This window comes from Hippocampus bargibanti, linkage group LG06, assembly GCF_051943395.1.
Source record: "Hippocampus bargibanti isolate YZ-2025 linkage group LG06, ASM5194339v1, whole genome shotgun sequence".
Lineage (NCBI taxonomy): Eukaryota > Metazoa > Chordata > Actinopteri > Syngnathiformes > Syngnathidae > Hippocampus > Hippocampus bargibanti.
The window spans coordinates 20,021,422-20,039,769 of record NC_142739.1 but is presented as its reverse complement, the minus strand read 5'-3'; the positions used below and the strand labels follow the sequence as shown (position 1 = coordinate 20,039,769).

General features: G+C 40.9%; 1 protein-coding gene across 2 annotated transcripts in view; it reads left to right on the top strand.

The window, feature by feature from the left end:
- dgkb (diacylglycerol kinase, beta) overlaps window positions 1-18,348 on the top strand; it is an 82,477-nt gene that overhangs the window by 51,388 nt on the left and 12,741 nt on the right. For both annotated transcript variants that reach the window (XM_088998708.1, XM_088998706.1), the window contains 2 exons: window positions 14,718-14,808; window positions 16,672-16,870. In XM_088998708.1, the coding sequence (XP_088854834.1) occupies window positions 14,718-14,808; window positions 16,672-16,870 (290 nt within the window). The remainder of the gene's footprint in view (window positions 1-14,717; window positions 14,809-16,671; window positions 16,871-18,348) is intronic.

The following is an 18,348-nucleotide window of genomic DNA, read 5'->3' as shown; positions in this document are numbered from 1 at the left end:
CCACGACCGACAGAAGATTGAGTTGTAGGACTACATAAACATTTAATTTAGCGTAATAAACCATAGATTATCTTCTTTCATCAGAAAAAAAGACTTAATTCCTAAATTATATGGGTCTGGAGTTATATGAGCTTTAAATGAGGGCGGAAGTCTAAAATACAATGCAATTTCCAGCAGCTCATGTATTTCGTTTTTCTACTTTCATTCCTTTCATCACTTTGCTGCTGTGAAATGTAAATTTCTCCACTGTGAGACTAATAAAGGCATATCCAATCCAATCCAATACATTCATATTGGTTTATATAGCGCTTTAACAACAGTTGAAGCTGGAACAAAGCGCTAACATGGGGAAATAAGGAAATGCAGCACCCCTTGTGGATGGGAAAAACATCACCAGAGGTCTGGCCAGAGCTTTATCGGCACCCAAACAAGAAAAACCAAAACCTGAATTTGTGAATGGCAGTGAATGAGTTAATTACATTTTTTGAGCTTCAAAAAAACAATGCAAACAGTTGCTGATCATGCATTTATCATGCTTAGCATTTGGCTTTCGGATGTGCGCAGTTTCCTTTCAACATGGCCCAATAAGCACTTTTCTGAAGACAGCCAATTTCCAGTTTTCTCCTCGGCAGCCTCCCCCCCCTTGTTATGTGACCGTGCCTCATATCGTTAAACCTTCTTTGGGTTCGCACCCATCTGGCTACTATAGCAACATGTCAGGTGTTGACAGAATTTCCAAGGTGTCATCTGGCTGCGCCGACGGTGGCGACAGAGATTCTGACCTAAAAATCCACCAACTTTTTCTGTTTAAATTAATTTTTAAGTTCATGAATTGATTGCCAATTATGTCCATACAAAAAAAAATCTGTCATTCAAAGTAAATATTTAAAATGAAAGTAATTCAATTACCCGGTACTTGAATATTGAGATGTATTGTATTTCATCATGTTAGCCCTTTAATCAAAACAACGTGCGGTCCATGTACGTTACTGTCAGACTCAGAATCTTCATCTTTATTGGCCAAGTGTGAAAAACACCTCTCAGGATCAAGTGTGCAAAGTATAAACAAACATTTGATTTGAAAATAATGTTTTTGTTTTTGAAGTTGTCGGCCACCTGGACCGAGACGTTATGAAAGTTTATCCATGGAAAAAGTTTACAGATACACCATTCATTGGCGGTGCGCCTTACACTCCAGTGCACCTTATACACCGGAAAATACGGTATGTACGGTAAAATATGTTTGTTTTCTTCAATAAAGCGAAAGCTACAACCAAACCTCTACAAGCCACGTGGACTGTCAGACTCAGAATCTTCATCTTTATTGGCCAAGTGTGAAAAACACCTCTCAGGATCAAGTGTGCAAAGTATAAAGCAAAGCTAAAGTGATCAGTAGAATGGAATATGATAACAATTGTACAGTTGGTGCAGAAAATCCGTGAACCATTTTAGTGTAGTACAAAACATGCGCAATAATGCAGATGTCCTTGTCACGGTATAGTCCGAAGCATGAAACAGGCTTCTGATTGGCTGCAGGCCGAGTATGCAAATTACCTTCGGACTATACCGTGACTGAAAAGTGTACGTGAAAGTTTTGAAAGCTTAGAAAGAGGAGTCCACGTGGCTTGTAGAGGTTTGGTTGTAGCTTTCGCTTTATTGAAGAAAACAAACATTTGATTTGAAAATAATGTTTTTGTTTTTGAAGTTGTCGGCCACCTGGACCGAGACGTTATGAAAGTTGTACGCCCGATGTAAAGGTTGGATGCCCCGGGCCTCCGGGCAGACGTTATTTCAAACACTGCTTGAGCGCCTCAAAATGTCTAGTGCTGGAGATTATATTGGTCAATAACAGTGGTTCGAGTGAGTGCAGAGCTGGAGCTACAATCCACAGGGCTGTGCAAAATTGCAAAGAGACTAGATTTGGGTTACTGTTTAGGGAGTTAATGGCGACGGGGGAAGAAGCTGTTTAAATGTCTGCTGGATTTGGTTGATCGGTAGTGTCTGTCTGGGGGGAGTAACAGGAAAAGGTGGTGGGCAGGGTGCGGAGGGCCCAGTAGGATTTTCCGTGCCCTTGTCTTGATTCTTGCAGTCTGCAAGTCCTCGAGAGTGGCCAATGATTTTATCCGCCATCCTAATTGTCTGTTGAAGTTGTATTTTGTCAATTTTTGTGGCAACCCCGATCCAAACCGTGATGGAAGAACACAGCATAGATTTGATGACTGCCGTGTAGAACAGTCATAGCACCTCATGTGGCAGCTACAGGAAGTACATCCTGTTAACCTCTCACTTCATGTCCTGGGAGACTGTGATTCCCAGGAACCTGAAGGTCTCGACGGTTGATACGAGGCTGTTGGAGAGTGGATTGGATTGGATTAACCTTTATTAGTCTTGCAGTGGAGAAATTTACATTTCACAGAGTGTGAGAAGCAGCTGTGGTAATAGATGTTTCCACCATCATCTCTACTGTCTTGATGGTGTTCAGCTCTAGGTTGTGTATCTATGTCACAATCAAGCTTGGCCGAGGTAACAATAGGCTCCTGGTTGCCAGATTCAACCACTGATAACCTCCTTGAACTGTGAGATAGATGTGCTAACCACTCGTTCCCCATTACTGACACTTTATAAAGAAATAAATCATCCAACCAACCAGCTGATTTCTTCCCGTTGTGTTGCTGAAGTGTCGATCTTTACAAACGCCTTGATGTCCCCCTTGATATTTGGACTTTTATTTAAAGTCCTCAGACATCTAACGGCCTCAGTGCGTCCCTCCCGGGATGCCCCACCCTCTCGGGGGCCCCCACGGGCCCCCTGGCCCAGGCTGTGCTGTGTAACCATCCCGAGTTAACCTTTCCCGAAGGCTCAGGGAAGTCTGGGCATGCGGTGCTCTTTAGCATAATGAGCCGTGTTCATCAAAGCACCGCCGTGTGCTGGATGAGACTACACCACAATGCCAAAGTGTGTGTGTGTGTGTGTGTGTGTGTGTGTGTGTGTGCGCGCGCGTGTGTGTGTGTGTGTGTGTGTGTGTGTGTGTGTGTGTGTGTGTGTGTGTGTGTGTGTGTGTGTGTGTGTGTGTGTGTGTGTGTGTGTGTGTGTGTGTGTGTGTGTGTGTGCGTGCGTGCGTGTGTGTGTGTGCATGTGTGTGCCGCTGTCGGACCTCATTTGAGGTTGAAATGGTTTATGCGACCAATGTGTCATCTATAATTAATGACCACTTGTGTGTAATTTAGAGGTATCTCACCTGTGGCCCCTGTCCCATACCTCAGTGGGAGCGTGCGCACACACACACGCACACACACACTCACACACACACACACACACACACACACACACACACACACACACACACACACACACACACACACACACACACACACACGCACACACACATACACACTCGAACGAGCACTCATTCTGAAGCCACTTAACTTATCCTCCACCAAGCACGGATGAGCGACACTCCGATTAAAATGGTTTGCCCATTGATCTGGAAATCATTTTTAAATAAACATTTATTTCACAAAGAGTTGTTTTTAAAAAATATATATACAGTAAAGTCTCGTTATATCATTATTGGTTATATCGATAGTACTGCTTATGACGATACTATTTCTATGCAAGGAGAAAATTTACATGCCGTAGGATCGGATATATCGATAGTCCGGTTATATCGATATTTTTTCCGACTCCCGAGAATAGCGATATAACGAGACTTTACTGTATTTTTTTTAGTTTTTTTTTTTTATTTTACTGTACATTCACTGCCATTCCCGAATGTATTCGGGAATTAAAAATATGATGTGGAGCGCCATTTCTGAATTTGTTCTGATTTTGTTATTTTCCTGCGAGGGGTGCCGATAAAGCACTGATAGACCTCTGACAATGTTTTTTCCCTTCCACAAGGGGTCAGCATTCACCTTTTGTACAGCCCCCCACATTTCAAGCTCAGATAACTCCAGTCCCATATAATTTTACGTAGTCCAAAAAAATCAATATTCTGTGAGTTCGAGAATTTGAGTTAAAATGACAAAAACCCTGGCACTGGATAATAAATTTGGGAATTGAAAATATGACGTTGAGCGCCATTCCCGAATGTATTCAACTTTTGATTTTTTTTTCTTGCCGTAGTGCCAATAAAGCACTGGCCAGACCTCTGGCAATGTTTTTTTCCCCCTTCCACAAGGGGACAACATGTTTTTTTCCATGTTAGCTCTTTTTTCCACTTCAGCTGTTGTTAAAGCACTATATTAAATCATATGTATATATTGCATTGTATTTTGGACAGCCACCTTCATTTCAAGCTAGACCCATATAATTTAGGAATTAACTCTTTTTTTCTGCTGAAAGAAAAGAGTCTAAGGTTTCTTACGCAGCATATAATGTTTATGTAGTCCTAAAACTCAATATTCTGTGGGTTCTGGATTTAATATAGTGCTACTATATGCTGTTGAAATGTGTTTTCCCTTTGACTGAGCAAGAGAAATTTGGCAAATTGTGCCGAATCCCGACAAAAAAAGAACTTTAAAGCGATTCTAGCCACTCCACAATGAAGTTATAGTCAAACTATAAACCATAAACTCTGAGCTACTATAATTTTGACTTGTCCGCTAGCTTAATGCTAACAATATAAAAGCCTATGATTAGCTAATAAGTAGCATCATTGTTGCTGTGTTATAAACTTTGAAGCAATTTTTACACAAACAGTGAAATAACACAAGCACAATATACGCACAATATATCAATACTCACAGATTACATTTTTTTTAAATGTTGATTTTAGATTTATTTTTTCTGGGACTGGATGTTTTTATAAAATACACAATCGATCAATGATAAAACTTGTTTTTTTATTTACAAGCATTGTGACAGTAACAATTAAACTTGTATCTCAAAGCTCCACTGTATAACTCTTGCTCCCTGGTATATTTTGATTAAAAACATCGCAAACGGGTTATGAAGACACTGGGAACTGTTTTATATGGGAAACCAAAGCAAAACATCATGATGTTGAGCCCATGTGGCCAAAGTCTTAAACAGAGCCCCCTGCTTTGAAAACAAAAGTAGGTTTTTTGTTCCCTCGCGCAGCTCTGGTCGTTTCTCAAACTGCCAAGTGAACCGGGGAGCGCTACAGGCTGCACAGCTACTATAGCATAACAGCGGTGCATTGATGCAGCACGCAAAGAGTTGGTTATGTCAATGCGATATTTATCACCTCTGATCAAGAAGAAATTAGTGCTAGAATAAGGTCGTAGATCATTGTGGTTTAGATTAAGTGTCAGCGCTGGAGAAAATCAATGGAGGCTGTGTTGTGTTCAATGCATCCAGTGGAAAATGCTCGGAAAGCTGCTTTGGCCTCCGGGTAGCGATGCCGTGCTCAAGTTGATGGTGTCTGAAACCTATTTGGACGATGGGATGTTCGGGGGGGGGGGGGTTCAGATTTAGTCATGCATTCTGAAATAATGAGCAGTTCAGATCTCCTGTGTTTGTCAATCAGTTCTCTGTTAAAAAAGACTAACTTTTCTATATGCTAGCTTAAGGCTACCATACGGAGACAAAACTCCCTCCCAGCCCTGCCCACCCTGCCCCTTCCCACTGCCACAATCACCGAACCCTGAGTACACGCTACACGCTGTACTATCATCCTGAACTCTATTTTTTGTTCTTTCTCATTTTTTTCTGCAAGACCTCACTTCAACCCTTTTTTGTTGTTTGTTGTAGCACTACTATATTACGTCACTTTATATACCACACTACCTCACTCTACATATGTCACTACCTCACTTTACATACGACACTACTTCACTTTACATTCAGAAATTACATGTATTGTCTGTTGTCAATTGTATGTCTTTTTTAGCCACGTTATAAGTGCCTTGCAAGATGGGTCCGAGAGGACATTAATTTAATCTGTGCTGTATGTCATGCATATTAGCATATTTGACAATAAAGCTGACTTTGACTTTGACATACGATTCAAAACACCATAGCTAGTCTAATGAGTACCATTGCTAGTCATGGTTTTAACCCTTGAAACATCTCTGCAGTGAACTGCGGCACTGTAATAATAATAATAATAATGATAATAATAATGGTAATAGTAGTGGTGGTGGTGGGAATAATAATAATGATTGGATTGGATTGGATTGGATTTGCCTTTATTAGTCTCACAGTGGAGAAATTAAATAATAGAAATAATAATAATAATAATAATAATAATAATAATAATAATACATCTTATTTCTAAGTGCCTTTCAAAACGCTGTACACTCCTACATACCAACATTCGAGTTACGAACAACGGTACTTGGGAAATTTTTTGTTGTAACATATGTAGTATTCTTTCCAGTTGTACATGTACATATCTTTATAGAGCATATATTTTATTAAATGTTTATTTTTCAGGACAAACCAATACAGGTTACTTATACAAGCGTTCAACATACTTATATAAACCTTAAACATACTCATATAAGCCTTAAAGGACAACCGATGTCTCCGGACAAGTTGTGTCCATAATTTGTAAAATGGCTTCAAATGACTTCTACTGAGCGTATTTTAATAAGATTCCACCGCATATAGCTATATTTTACGTTTTAAGACTCACTTTGAATATTCAGGAAGTCTTGTCACGAAAGGACCGCCCCCTGACCGAAAAAAGACACATTGTAGCAGTCCTTCCATCACGTCAATGTATTTTGCTGTACATGTTTGATCTGAGAACCGTGTTGCACCCAAAAGTCGCCAGAAGAGGGAGTCCAAGCTCCATATAAGGAATTTATCAGCCTGTGAAAGCGGAGATGGCCACTGGAGGTCGCCATTTTGTGCCTCTTTTCTGGTGATCCATTGTTGCCCCAATGTTGCCTCAAAATGGCATGGAATAAATGCTTCAATCCATTGCAAACATGTATGCTTTCCTCTTCAGAACTATTTGAATCCTATTCACAACTGGATGTGTAACAGGAAAGCATAATCTCCGAATCTGAAGCCATTGGTTGGATTCTCCAGCAATGCAAGACGTCTTGGCGTGATGTCACGAACTGGGGGCGGGACTTTCTTAAAATGCCCAATTCGCAGCTCAATTTTTTGCAGATTTTGGACACTTCAAGTCATTTTTATTGGTGTTTTGCATTTGAATAAAAAGATCATACTGTGTGTTTTGGGTATTTTAGATGCTATAAAACGTTTTTCTGATGTCAGTTAAAAAACAAAAAAGTGGCGTCAGTTGCCCTTTAAACATACATTCCATACAAAATATAGCACTGAAGCAATTTACGAACAAATTTGACCTTTCGAACGACCGTTCGGAACGTATCTCGTTCGTAAATTGGCAAGCGTCTGCAGTCCTGAAAGTTGCTGTAAGATAGGACAATGATATAATCACAATAATATCACATCTGATACAGTAGGATGTATAATACTATTTGTGAATTCAGGGATATGATTGTGCTACACTAAAGGGGATACAATACAATACAGCGTTAGTTATATCCAGCTTTCACTGTAGCTCTAAGAAAACACTTTATGTAACATTTAATTATACCATATTTTCTGGTGAATAAGGCACACTCAAAAGCATTGATTTTCTTCAAAAGATGAACCTGCCCCTTATACGCAGGTGCTCCTTATATGTGAAGTAATATTGAGCCATAACAGGTGTCGCAACTTCTGTCACCAGCCAACGATTCCATTTCCCTCATAGAGGAAGTACTATGTATCCCCAGCCTCTATAATGTAGTGTGCGTTATATTTGGAAATCTTTTGTATATGTATATAATATATTTGGAAAACTTTTTTCATTCATTGAAGTTGCGCCTTATAGTCCGGTGCGCCTTAAATATGGAAAAAGTTTGAAAATACACCATTATTGGTGTGCCTTATACTCCAGTGCACCTTATACAATAGAAAATACGATATTACGTCCAAGAAATCATAATACTGATCCGTATATAAAGTGCATTGGATTATAAGGCGCACTGTCGGATTTTGTGAAAATGGAATGCTTTTTGGTCAATAAAAACAGGGCAACTGTTTTTAAAAACTAATTACTGTATTTTTCATTCTCATCTGACTTGAGTATATTACAGGTTGGTCAGTTTGAAACGGCAGACTTTAGTTAGCATTTCTGTTTTGTCTTGACACGGCAGTTTTTGACTTTGACTTGCTGATATCATGTGGCCAAGCCAACCAACTCTCACTTTGCATCGATACAGTGCATTCACACACGTTGTTGGTTTTGAGGTTTGCTCCTGCATTACTATTTGAGCGCCATTGTTTTTGCCTCCTCATCGCTCCTACGGGAAGCATCATTAAGTTTGCATGACGTCCTGTGGAGATGCAGCAGCTTTGAGGGAAGGGGTTTTTTATCTTGTCTTTCTCAAAGTACAGATGGATGACTAAATGATCATTTGTAGTTTATTTGTCAAGATTATTTTGTTATTTTTGTCATCTTTTGAGACTTTCAGGGTTCAAAGTGCATTTCGCTCACACAAATAACAACCCAGCGTACGCGTGGTTTGGCACCAGCGGATTTGCATATTGTTGTCTTGTTTTGTTTTGTGTTGTCTATTTTTGCCCATTTTTCACAAAAAGTTTATTAGCGTTTTTTTCCCCCATTTTTTCAGTTACATTTATTTTCCTCATTAACTGATTTGCTGCCATTCACAAATTTATTCTGGAATTGAAAATATGACGTAGAGCGTCATTCCCGAATTTGTTCAGCTTTTGTTTTTTTTCTTGCTGGAGTGTCGATAAAGCACTGACCAGTCCTCTGGCAATGTTTTTTCCATTCTACAAGGAGGCAGCATTTCCTTTTTTTCCCATGTTAGCGCTTAGTTCCAGCTTCAGCTGTTGTTAAAACGCTATAGAAACCAAAATGTATACATTACAGGTATTTTGGTCAGCCGCCTTCATTTCAAGCTCATATAACCCCAGACCGATAATTTCAGAATTAACTCTTTGTTTCTGTTGAAAGAAGAGACTCTAAGGTTTCTAACACTGCATTGAATGTTTGTGTACTCAATATTCTTTGGGTTCTCCAATTTGAGTGAAAATGACAAAAGCCCTGGCACTGGAGTGGACACATTTTAGCATGTCTGGCAGTGAAAGTGTTACAAAACACAGCACAAACATTTTTAGTTTTTTCATTTTCTTCTGTGAAGCTGGTACACATTCATGCCTTTTTCATTCATTTCCATGGTGAACGACAATTTGCTATGCACGTTTGAGATACAAACGTGGTCAATGAAAAAATTGAATCGTGTATATCATTGAATCACTGTATTTTTTATGTTGACATTTAGACAACAAAACTGCTCAGGGATAAACAAAAAGTCTGCTTGATAATGTCTTCTTGGACCCTAAAACGTGCATGCATTTGAGAAAATGCACTTCGTTACATTGAACTCCGATAATTAAGACACCTTGTCATTAGTGCAGGAACCCGTGTTTGACGTCAGTCGTCGAGGAACAAATGACAATTCAATCCTGCTGCTAATTATCTAATGAACATGGAGTCCGGGTGATTTGTTGCTATGGTGTTAGCTTGTTAGGTTAAGTGGTGCGAATTGTCAGGAGTGGTCCTCCTGTCATACATGCTTGTGGATCCCCATGACTAAATTGGGTTCAATCGGTACAGATTTAGCAAGTGATAAACCATGTGAGACGGGGTGAAGGAGAGAGAATGCTCAAAGGCCACATTTGATGGAAAATTATTTATGTGAATAATTAATTTGTAATCTATTCTCTGTATTTGTTCACTCATTCACTGCCAGACGATGTGCAAAAATGTGTCCACTCCAGTGACAGGGTTTTTGTCATTGTCACTCAAATTCCTGGACCCACAGAATATTGAGTTTCACATTCAAAACATTCAATGCCGCGTAACACACCTTGGACTTGGTCAGAAAAAAATCTGTTAATTTCTAAATTATATGAGTCTGGAGTAATATGAGCTTGAAATGAGGGTGTCTGTCCAAAATACAATGCAATACAAACATTGATTTATATAGTGCTTTAACAACAGCTGAAGCTGTAACAAAGCGTTAACATTGAAAAATGGGGAAATACGGCCCATGTGTGATAGGGATCAAAAACATTGCCAGAAGTCTGGCCAGCGCTTTAATGGCACCCAAGCATGAAAAAAACAAATTGTGAATTAGTTTGGGAATGCCGCTCTACGTCATAGTTCCAATTCCCGATTTTATCCGTGAATGGCAGTGAATGAGTTAAGTATACAAACAATTGAACTCAGTTTTATTTTTACCAATATTTGCATTGTTTACAATCAATACATTGAATTTTTTAAGGAGATGAATGATCACAATTAATGATTTTGTTACGACGCTCGAGTGCAAAGAGGCAGGACTCGAGCGACGGAATCTTGGCGATAGGGAAGGACCCGAAATACACAGCGTGACAGGCTTGGATGGAGCAAGAGTCTTTACTGGAACATGCATCAAAAAATAACAAACAGGGAAGAGTGGAGGCAGATAACTAAATGACAGCAGACCTGGCAACACGGAAGTGGAAACGGCAATGTCCAAAAATACTCCGACGGAGACGGTAGTGAGCGACAGGCAGATATAGGCAGAAGGCACAATCAGTGAATGACAATCAGCTGTGGGAACCCAGGTGAATGATGATTGGAGGGGCCGTCTCCCAAGATTGGCGGAGGAGGTGACAGGAGGGGCGGGGCGCGCCCTGGATGGCAACGAGATGTGACAGATTTGTGAACCAATTGAAAAAGCTTCATGCTTCATGAAACATTTAAAAATGTTAACTTTTTTCCCTTTTAGTAATTCATGCTCATTTTTCATTTACAGGTCAACCGACACCATTTTTTTGTTTCCTACCTGACATCAGAAAAACGTTTTACAGCATCTAAAATACCCAAAACACGCAGGCTGATATTTTTAATCAAATGCAACACACCAATAAATATGACTTAAAGTGCCCCAAAACTACTTCAAAATGACCTCAGTAAAGTTTCATTTTCAGAAGTTCCCGCCCCCCTGGTCGTGACGTCACACCAAGAGATCTTGCCTTGCTCTAGAATCAAAACAATGGCTTCAGATTTGGAGAAGATGCTTTCTTGTTACTCATCCAGTTATGAATATGATTCAAATAGTTTTGGAGAGGAACGCATACATGTTTGCAATCGATTAAAGAAGTCATTTTGTATCAATTCGAGCTGTCAGGACTGCAATGTAATGTCCCAGATTTAAATTATGGACACAACGGCGTGGACAAGTGTTGTCCATAATTTGTAAAAACACTTCATATTTTACAAAGATTCCACAGCATAGAGCTATATTTTACGTTTGAATATTCAAGAAGTCTTGTTTTCGAGTTGATGACGATGCCTGCCGTGACGTCACGTCTGGAACGCCGCTGACCAATAAAGCGACACACAATGCACTTTGGGTACTTTGTTTGGTCTGAAAACTTTGTGTTGATCCGTGTTGATGGCAAAATTAGAAGGAAAACACATAAATAATGTGATGGTGAATCATTGTGTGTTGCACCAAGACTACTATTCGCCACAGCGAATCAATGTCCTCCATCTATCCCGGTTTTGTGCATCCTCTTCTCTCACACCAGCTACCTTCATGTCCTCTTTGGCCACATCCATAAACCTCCTCTTCGGTCTTCCTCTCCTGTCTGGCAGTTCAAGGCTCAGCATCCTTCTCCCGATATAGTCACCGTCTCTCCTCTGAACATGTCCAAACCATCTCAGTCTGGCTTCTCTCCAAAGCCTCTAATATGAGTTGTCCCTCTAATGCAGGGGTGTCCAAAGTCGGTCCTCGAGGGCCGCTGTCCTGCCTGTTTTCCAGCTGAGCTGATCATTTGAATCAGGTGCGTTGCTCCTGGGAGAGCTGGAAAACAGGCAGGACGGCGGCCCTCGAGGACCGACTTTGGACACCTCTGCTCTAATGTCCTCATTCCTGATCCTATCCAACCTGGTCACTCCCAAAGAAAATCTTCAGCTCTGCTACCTCCAGCTCTGCTTCCTGTCTTTTCTTCAGTGGCACTGTCTCCAATCCAAAAATCATGGCTGGTCTCACTACTGTTTTATACACTTTTCCTTTCAGTTGTCCTTTAACTGTTTATAAGTACAGTAAAGTCTCGTTATATCGATATCGGTTATATCGATAGTACTGCTTATTACAATACTATTTCTATGAACGCAAGGAGAAAATTCACATGCCGCAGGATCGGATATATCGATAGTCCGGTTATATCGATATTTTTTCCCACTCCCGAGAATATCCATATAACGAGACTTTACTGTAATTCAATTACAGGAAAGTTTGAAATGATTTATCATTGGCTGTGTTTTTAATCTTATGATAATCTGGCATTTGATCAGGGGTGTGCAGACTTTTTCTATGCATTTTCTCCGTAGGTTGTCATAGCTCATTTTTCACTCGCACCTGCCAGCCACGTGGCTCATTTGCCCCACAAATCATTGACCATCGCTTTTGAATACGCTGTCCTGATTTGTGTACGTCCCAACACGCTCTGTCCAGTGGTGCCCATTCACCTCATTCCGCCGCCCTCCCTCTCTTCCCATCCCGACTGACCAAACAATAAATCAGCGTAGTTCCTCTACCTTTCCACATAGACTTAACGAAAGCCCATCTATAAAGTGGCTAAATGGTCCTGACAACGGTCCTAATGAGGGAATCAATAATTCAGCAATTCTTCCTCTGCTTATACTAATACATCCCCCTCATCTCAGCCATTATTTACTGCATTCACTTCTGCGTGTCAGCATTGTTGTTTATTTATTAATTTTTGTCCTTCACGGTGGAAGATAAATGGAATTCCGCTGTTAGTTGTCTTTCGGAAAGATGAAAACTAATCTGTGGAATTGGAATTCCTTATGAACGCAGACTATCGATTAGTAGCTCAGAATGTCCAAAAGTGGAGTTCCGCAAGGGCCACTGTTCAGGCATCTGTTATTCAAAACCTCATATTTATTTTGGACCAAATGTAGCTAAAATTTGACTCCAATGTCTGTTATAACTGATAAAACCAAACAATTATTAATGTTATACACTGTATATTCATTCATTCATTCATTTTGTGGCCTGCTTTATCCTCACTAGGGTCGCGAGGGGTGCTGGAATATTCCCTTCATCCAGCCCATCTGTAAACTGAGTTAATAAATTACAAATAATAAAATGAGCTTCATTTCAAAAGTTTATATTAACTCATTCACTGCCAGATGTCCATGTTCACTCCTGTGCCAGGGTATTTGCCATTGTCACTCGAATTCCAGGGCCCACAGAATATTGAGTTTTAGGACTACATAATCATTCAATACAGCGCGAGGAACCTTAGACTCTCTTCTTTCATCAGGAAAAAGAGTTAATTGCTAAATTATATGAGTCTGTAGTTATATGAGCTTGAAATGAGGGCGGCTATCCAAAATACAATGCTATACATACATTTTGGTTTATAAAACGAAAGCCAAGTGTATCTAGCTGGCTGGCCGTTTGCTAGCTAGCTAGATAGCTAGATTTCTATCTATTTGAGTTATTCCGGGTTGAGTGAACGCTGCCGCGTGTGGCTGCCGCTGCTCACCCACAGAAAAAAAAAAAATCTGTGACCGTAAAGTGACCTTGAGAGTTTATTGTGAATGAAATGTATTAATTAATTGATTTCACAACAGCTGAAGCTGGAACAAAGCGCTTACATGGGAAAAAAGGGAAACGCTCTCCCCTTGTGGAAAACAAAAAAAAAAAAAAACATTGCCAGAGACGTTGGCCAGCGCTTTATCGACAAGCAAACTAGATAATGGCGCCTTATGTCATATTTTCAATTCCCAAATAAATTTGTGAATGGCAGAGAACGAGTTAACATTGTGATGGAAAATGAGCGCCATTTTGGGTCTCTCACCTCTATTAGCGGTTAGCCACAGTACCCCTTTGTGTTTTGTGCCAATCGCAGATTCCAAGTGACGGCCGTCCTTTTGACGTAAAAGGAGACACAAAGCGCTAACATGGAAAAAAACGGAAATGCTGCCCCCTTATGGAAAAAAAACACATTGCCAGAGGCCATGGCCAGCGCTTTATCAGCACCCAAGCATGAAAGCACAAAACGAAATTCGGGAATGTCGCTCGACGTCATATTTTCAATTCCCGAATAAATATCGTGGATGGCAGTGAATGAGTTAAATGAACTGTTTCTCATATCGTATAAAAATTGGATGTAAAAGACAAATGTGGCCCTGGTGTACAATGGTTTTCCCCACTCCACTCATGTGATACAGTAAGAGTGTATAGACAGATGGTGAGGTCATTGATCGTCAGTTTTAGCAAAGGAAGCCAGCGAGTGTATCCCCCCACCCCCTTTAGATCCACCTCCAACACCCCACCCCCACCAGTTCTCTGTTAATTGGAAGGTGCACACACATGACCCTCCTTTGCCTTCTTAACTCCTCAATGGTGTGCATCAATGGTCCACTAAGCGCCTTCTTAATCACATTCATCATCATCATCATGTGTAACGAATGGAGCCCAATCATATATTCCGCGATGATTCGTAATGCACTGATAACAGCAGCATGTTTCCTTACTGCTGTTTAGCAAATCCCTTTTCACAAAAGTTACACCTTTACAGTACACCTTTGACTTGTCACATTGACTTGTCACAAGATTGATGTCTTGTCTGCTGTCGGGGCCTCTTTATCGTTTGTTTTCCCTTTGCTCTCTCAGAACAAAGAACAAGCTGTGGTACTTTGAGTTTGGCACGTCAGAAACGTTCTCTGCCACATGTAAGAAGTTACACGACTTCCTGGAGGTTGAGGTGAGTCCGGTCCATTGTTGGTCGTTTGGGAGAATTCGACGTCCACCTGCAATTGGATCAAATCTGCAATATAATGTTGTTGTTTTTTAAACGTTGCCCCCTCCTACATGCTTCAACCAAATTTACATTAATCAAAACACATAGCATATTTTCCAGTGAATAAGGCGCACCCAAAAGCCTTGATTTTCTTCAAAAGACAACCCTGCGCCTTATACGCAGGTGCGCCTTATATGTCAAGTCATATTGAGCCACAACAGGACCCGCAAATACTGCCAACGACTCCATTTTGCCTTGTAGAAGAAGTCGTGTGTAACCCCATGCCTCAACTTCTTCTTCTTCTCTTCCTTTCGGCTTTTCCCTTCAAGGGGTCGCCACAGCAAATCAATGTCCTCCATCTTTAGAGGTTTGATCCGCATGTTTGTTTTGGCCAAGCTTTTACGTCGGATTCCCTTCCAGACACAACCCTCTGTATTTATCCGGGCTTTGGACCGGCACAAGAAGACATATGTCCCTTTGTGGCTACAGAACAAGCAACTCGCTTTTTCTGTAGCCACAAAGGGACATATGTCTTCGACTGTCGCTCCTTATAATGTGGTGTGCCGTATATTTGGAAACTTTTATATATTTACTGTATATAGTATATTTGGAAACGTTTTTTCATTCATTGAATGTGTGACTTATATTCTGGTGCGCCTCATATATGGAAACAAATGAAAATACACCATTCCCTTCAGGTGCACCTTATACCCCGGTGTGCCTTACATACCGAAAAATACAGTACACTTAGAATATTTTTAACACCTGTTTTCACTCTCTTGCTGTTAATTATACTATTATTCAAGTAGACCTCAGTGCTACCCAGCATAATGTGGCACTGCACTGAAAGTCCAACTCGGAATTTATTGATGCCTGTATCATAAAAAAAACACAGTCTGTTATAAATAGCCATAATGTGAGCGGTGTGAGCTGTTTTTTAGATGACCACCTTGATTTAGCAGAAATAGATCCGAATTGTGCTAATTCCACTGCTCCGTAAATGTGGAAGTGAAGGGCTTTGCCACATGATTTTACTTTGTTAATTGTTTTGATAATAATAATAATAATAATAATAATAATAATAATAATAATAATAATAATACATTTCATTTATAAGCACCTTTCAAAACTGTCAAGGACACTTTACAGTCACCGAATAAGTTTTCGTTTGTTTTGGCGCTTTTTACAGCTTCAGCCTATTTATAGCCTCTATAAATCACTATTGTATTGTATTGTGTTCCCATTAGACTTTGTTGCTGCATAAAGGTAATTAGTGATACCAAATGAGAATCAGAGTACAGTTTATCATTTTTAAAGCCTTGTATTCATTTGGATAAGAAATGTGGACACATATACACACACACGCACACACACACGCACGTGTGCGCATACGCACACACACAATTCCTTTTCTGTTCGACGTTATCCTCACTAGGGTTGCAGGGTTGTTATAGTCTATCGTAGCTGTCTTCAGGCAGTAGGCGGGGGACACCATAAACATGTTGTCGGTCAATCACAGTTTACACAGACAAAAAAGTCCCTCATTGCTCACATTCACACCTACGGACAATTTAGAGTGTTTAATCAGCCTCCCATGCGTGGTTTTGGAATGTGGGACGAAACCGAAATACCCGGACAAAACCCACGCAGGACTGGGGAGAACATCCAAACGCCACACATGGAGGCCATAGCTGGAATCAAATCCGGTACCTCTGTACTATGAGGTCGACATTCTAACCACTTGGGTCACCCGCATGCACACCTGCACGCACAAACACGCTTAAATTGTCCAATGGTGACCCTTCTTCTGTCTTCTCTTGCTGAAAGTGTGACGGCGTGACCCTGGATCTGAGCTCCGTCTCCCTCGAGGGCATCGCCATCCTCAACATTCCCAGCATGCACGGCGGCTCCAACTTGTGGGGCGAAAGCAAGAAGAGGCGAGGTCACCGCAAGGCGGCCAAGAAAGGTCCGGACAGGAGGGCGGCGCCTTTGACTGATCCCAAAGAGCTCATGTTTGCAGTTCAAGGTGAGAGCAGTCGAATGGAAACATTCAACACCAAACTTGGAACCCCAAACTTTTCACGAGTTTATGAATATTTCACGGGTGACAAGGTGAATCACAGCGAACGGCTTTTGTTTGCGAACAGTGTCACTATTTGGAACTGTCACTTGCGTATTAATGGCTTTGCGAAGACAGCGGAGGACAGGCTCGGTTAATGGGAGCAGACTCCCACGCCTCCTTTTACGTCAAAAGGACGGCCGTCACTTGGCCATTGGCCCAAAACGAAAAGGGGACTGTGGCTAACCGCTAACAGCAATAACAGACCGAAAATGGCTCTCATTTTCCATCACAATATTAACTCATTCAGTGCTGTTCACAAATTTACTTGGGAATTGAAAATATGACATAGAGCGCCATTCCTGAATTTGTTTGGGTTTTGGATTTTCATGCTCGGGTGCAGACAAAGCGCTGGCCAGGCATTTTGGAAATATTTTTTCTTTTCCACAAGGGGGCAGCATTTTCCTTGTTTTTCCATGTTAGCGCTTTGTTCCATATTCAGCTGTTGTTAAAGCGCTATATAAACCAATGTACAGTATGTGTTGCCTTATATTTTGTACAGCCGCCCCATTTCAAGCTCCGATAACTCTAGATCCATATAATTTAGGAATTATTTTTTCTTTCTCATGAAAGAAGAGAGTCTAAGGTTTCTTACGCTGAAATGATGGTTTAATATTCTGTGGGGCCTTGAATTTAAGTGAAAATGCCAATAACCCTGGCACTAAAATGGACACATTTTTGCATATATCTGGCAGTGAATGAGTTAAGACCAGTTGAAATGGAAAACATTGTGAGAGGAAGATCAGAATCAGAATCAGAATCATCTTTATTGCCAAGTATGTAGAACACACAAGGAATTTGTTTCCGGTAGAACACGCTGCACTAGTATCGTCGTCAAAAAAACTGCTGATTGTTGTCGATACATTGTCATGATCGGGTTGCCGACCAACGGGGGGCGCTGTCGGCCCCGCCTGCACCTGCACAGGTGCTGGTCGTCCCGATCAGATTTGCGACCAACGGGTAGCGACGTCAGCCCTGCCTGCAGCCTCGCAGGTGCTGGTCGTTTTAATCACTGATACCATCCGGTGTCGGTTCATTGTTTGCTGCATGTTTGCTGCTTGTTTGCTGCATGCATTGTGTATGCTGTGCATGTGTTTGTTTAACCTTGCCGGACTTTTGGTCTTCTTTTGATACTTTGTATTTTTTCCGTTCAGATGATTTTGATGTTTTACATTTTGTTCCTGCTGACCTTTATTTTAATACAATTTGTCAAACAACCTCCCGCTCCCTCCTGCCTGCTTTTTGGGATCCGCACCCGCCATCACCACCTCGCAAAACGTGTCAGACATTGCAGAAGCTGGTTCATTGATGAATTAAACATTTTCTGAAATAAAAATTCAAAATAAAACGTAGAACTCAGAATCGGAAGTCGACTACAACATATA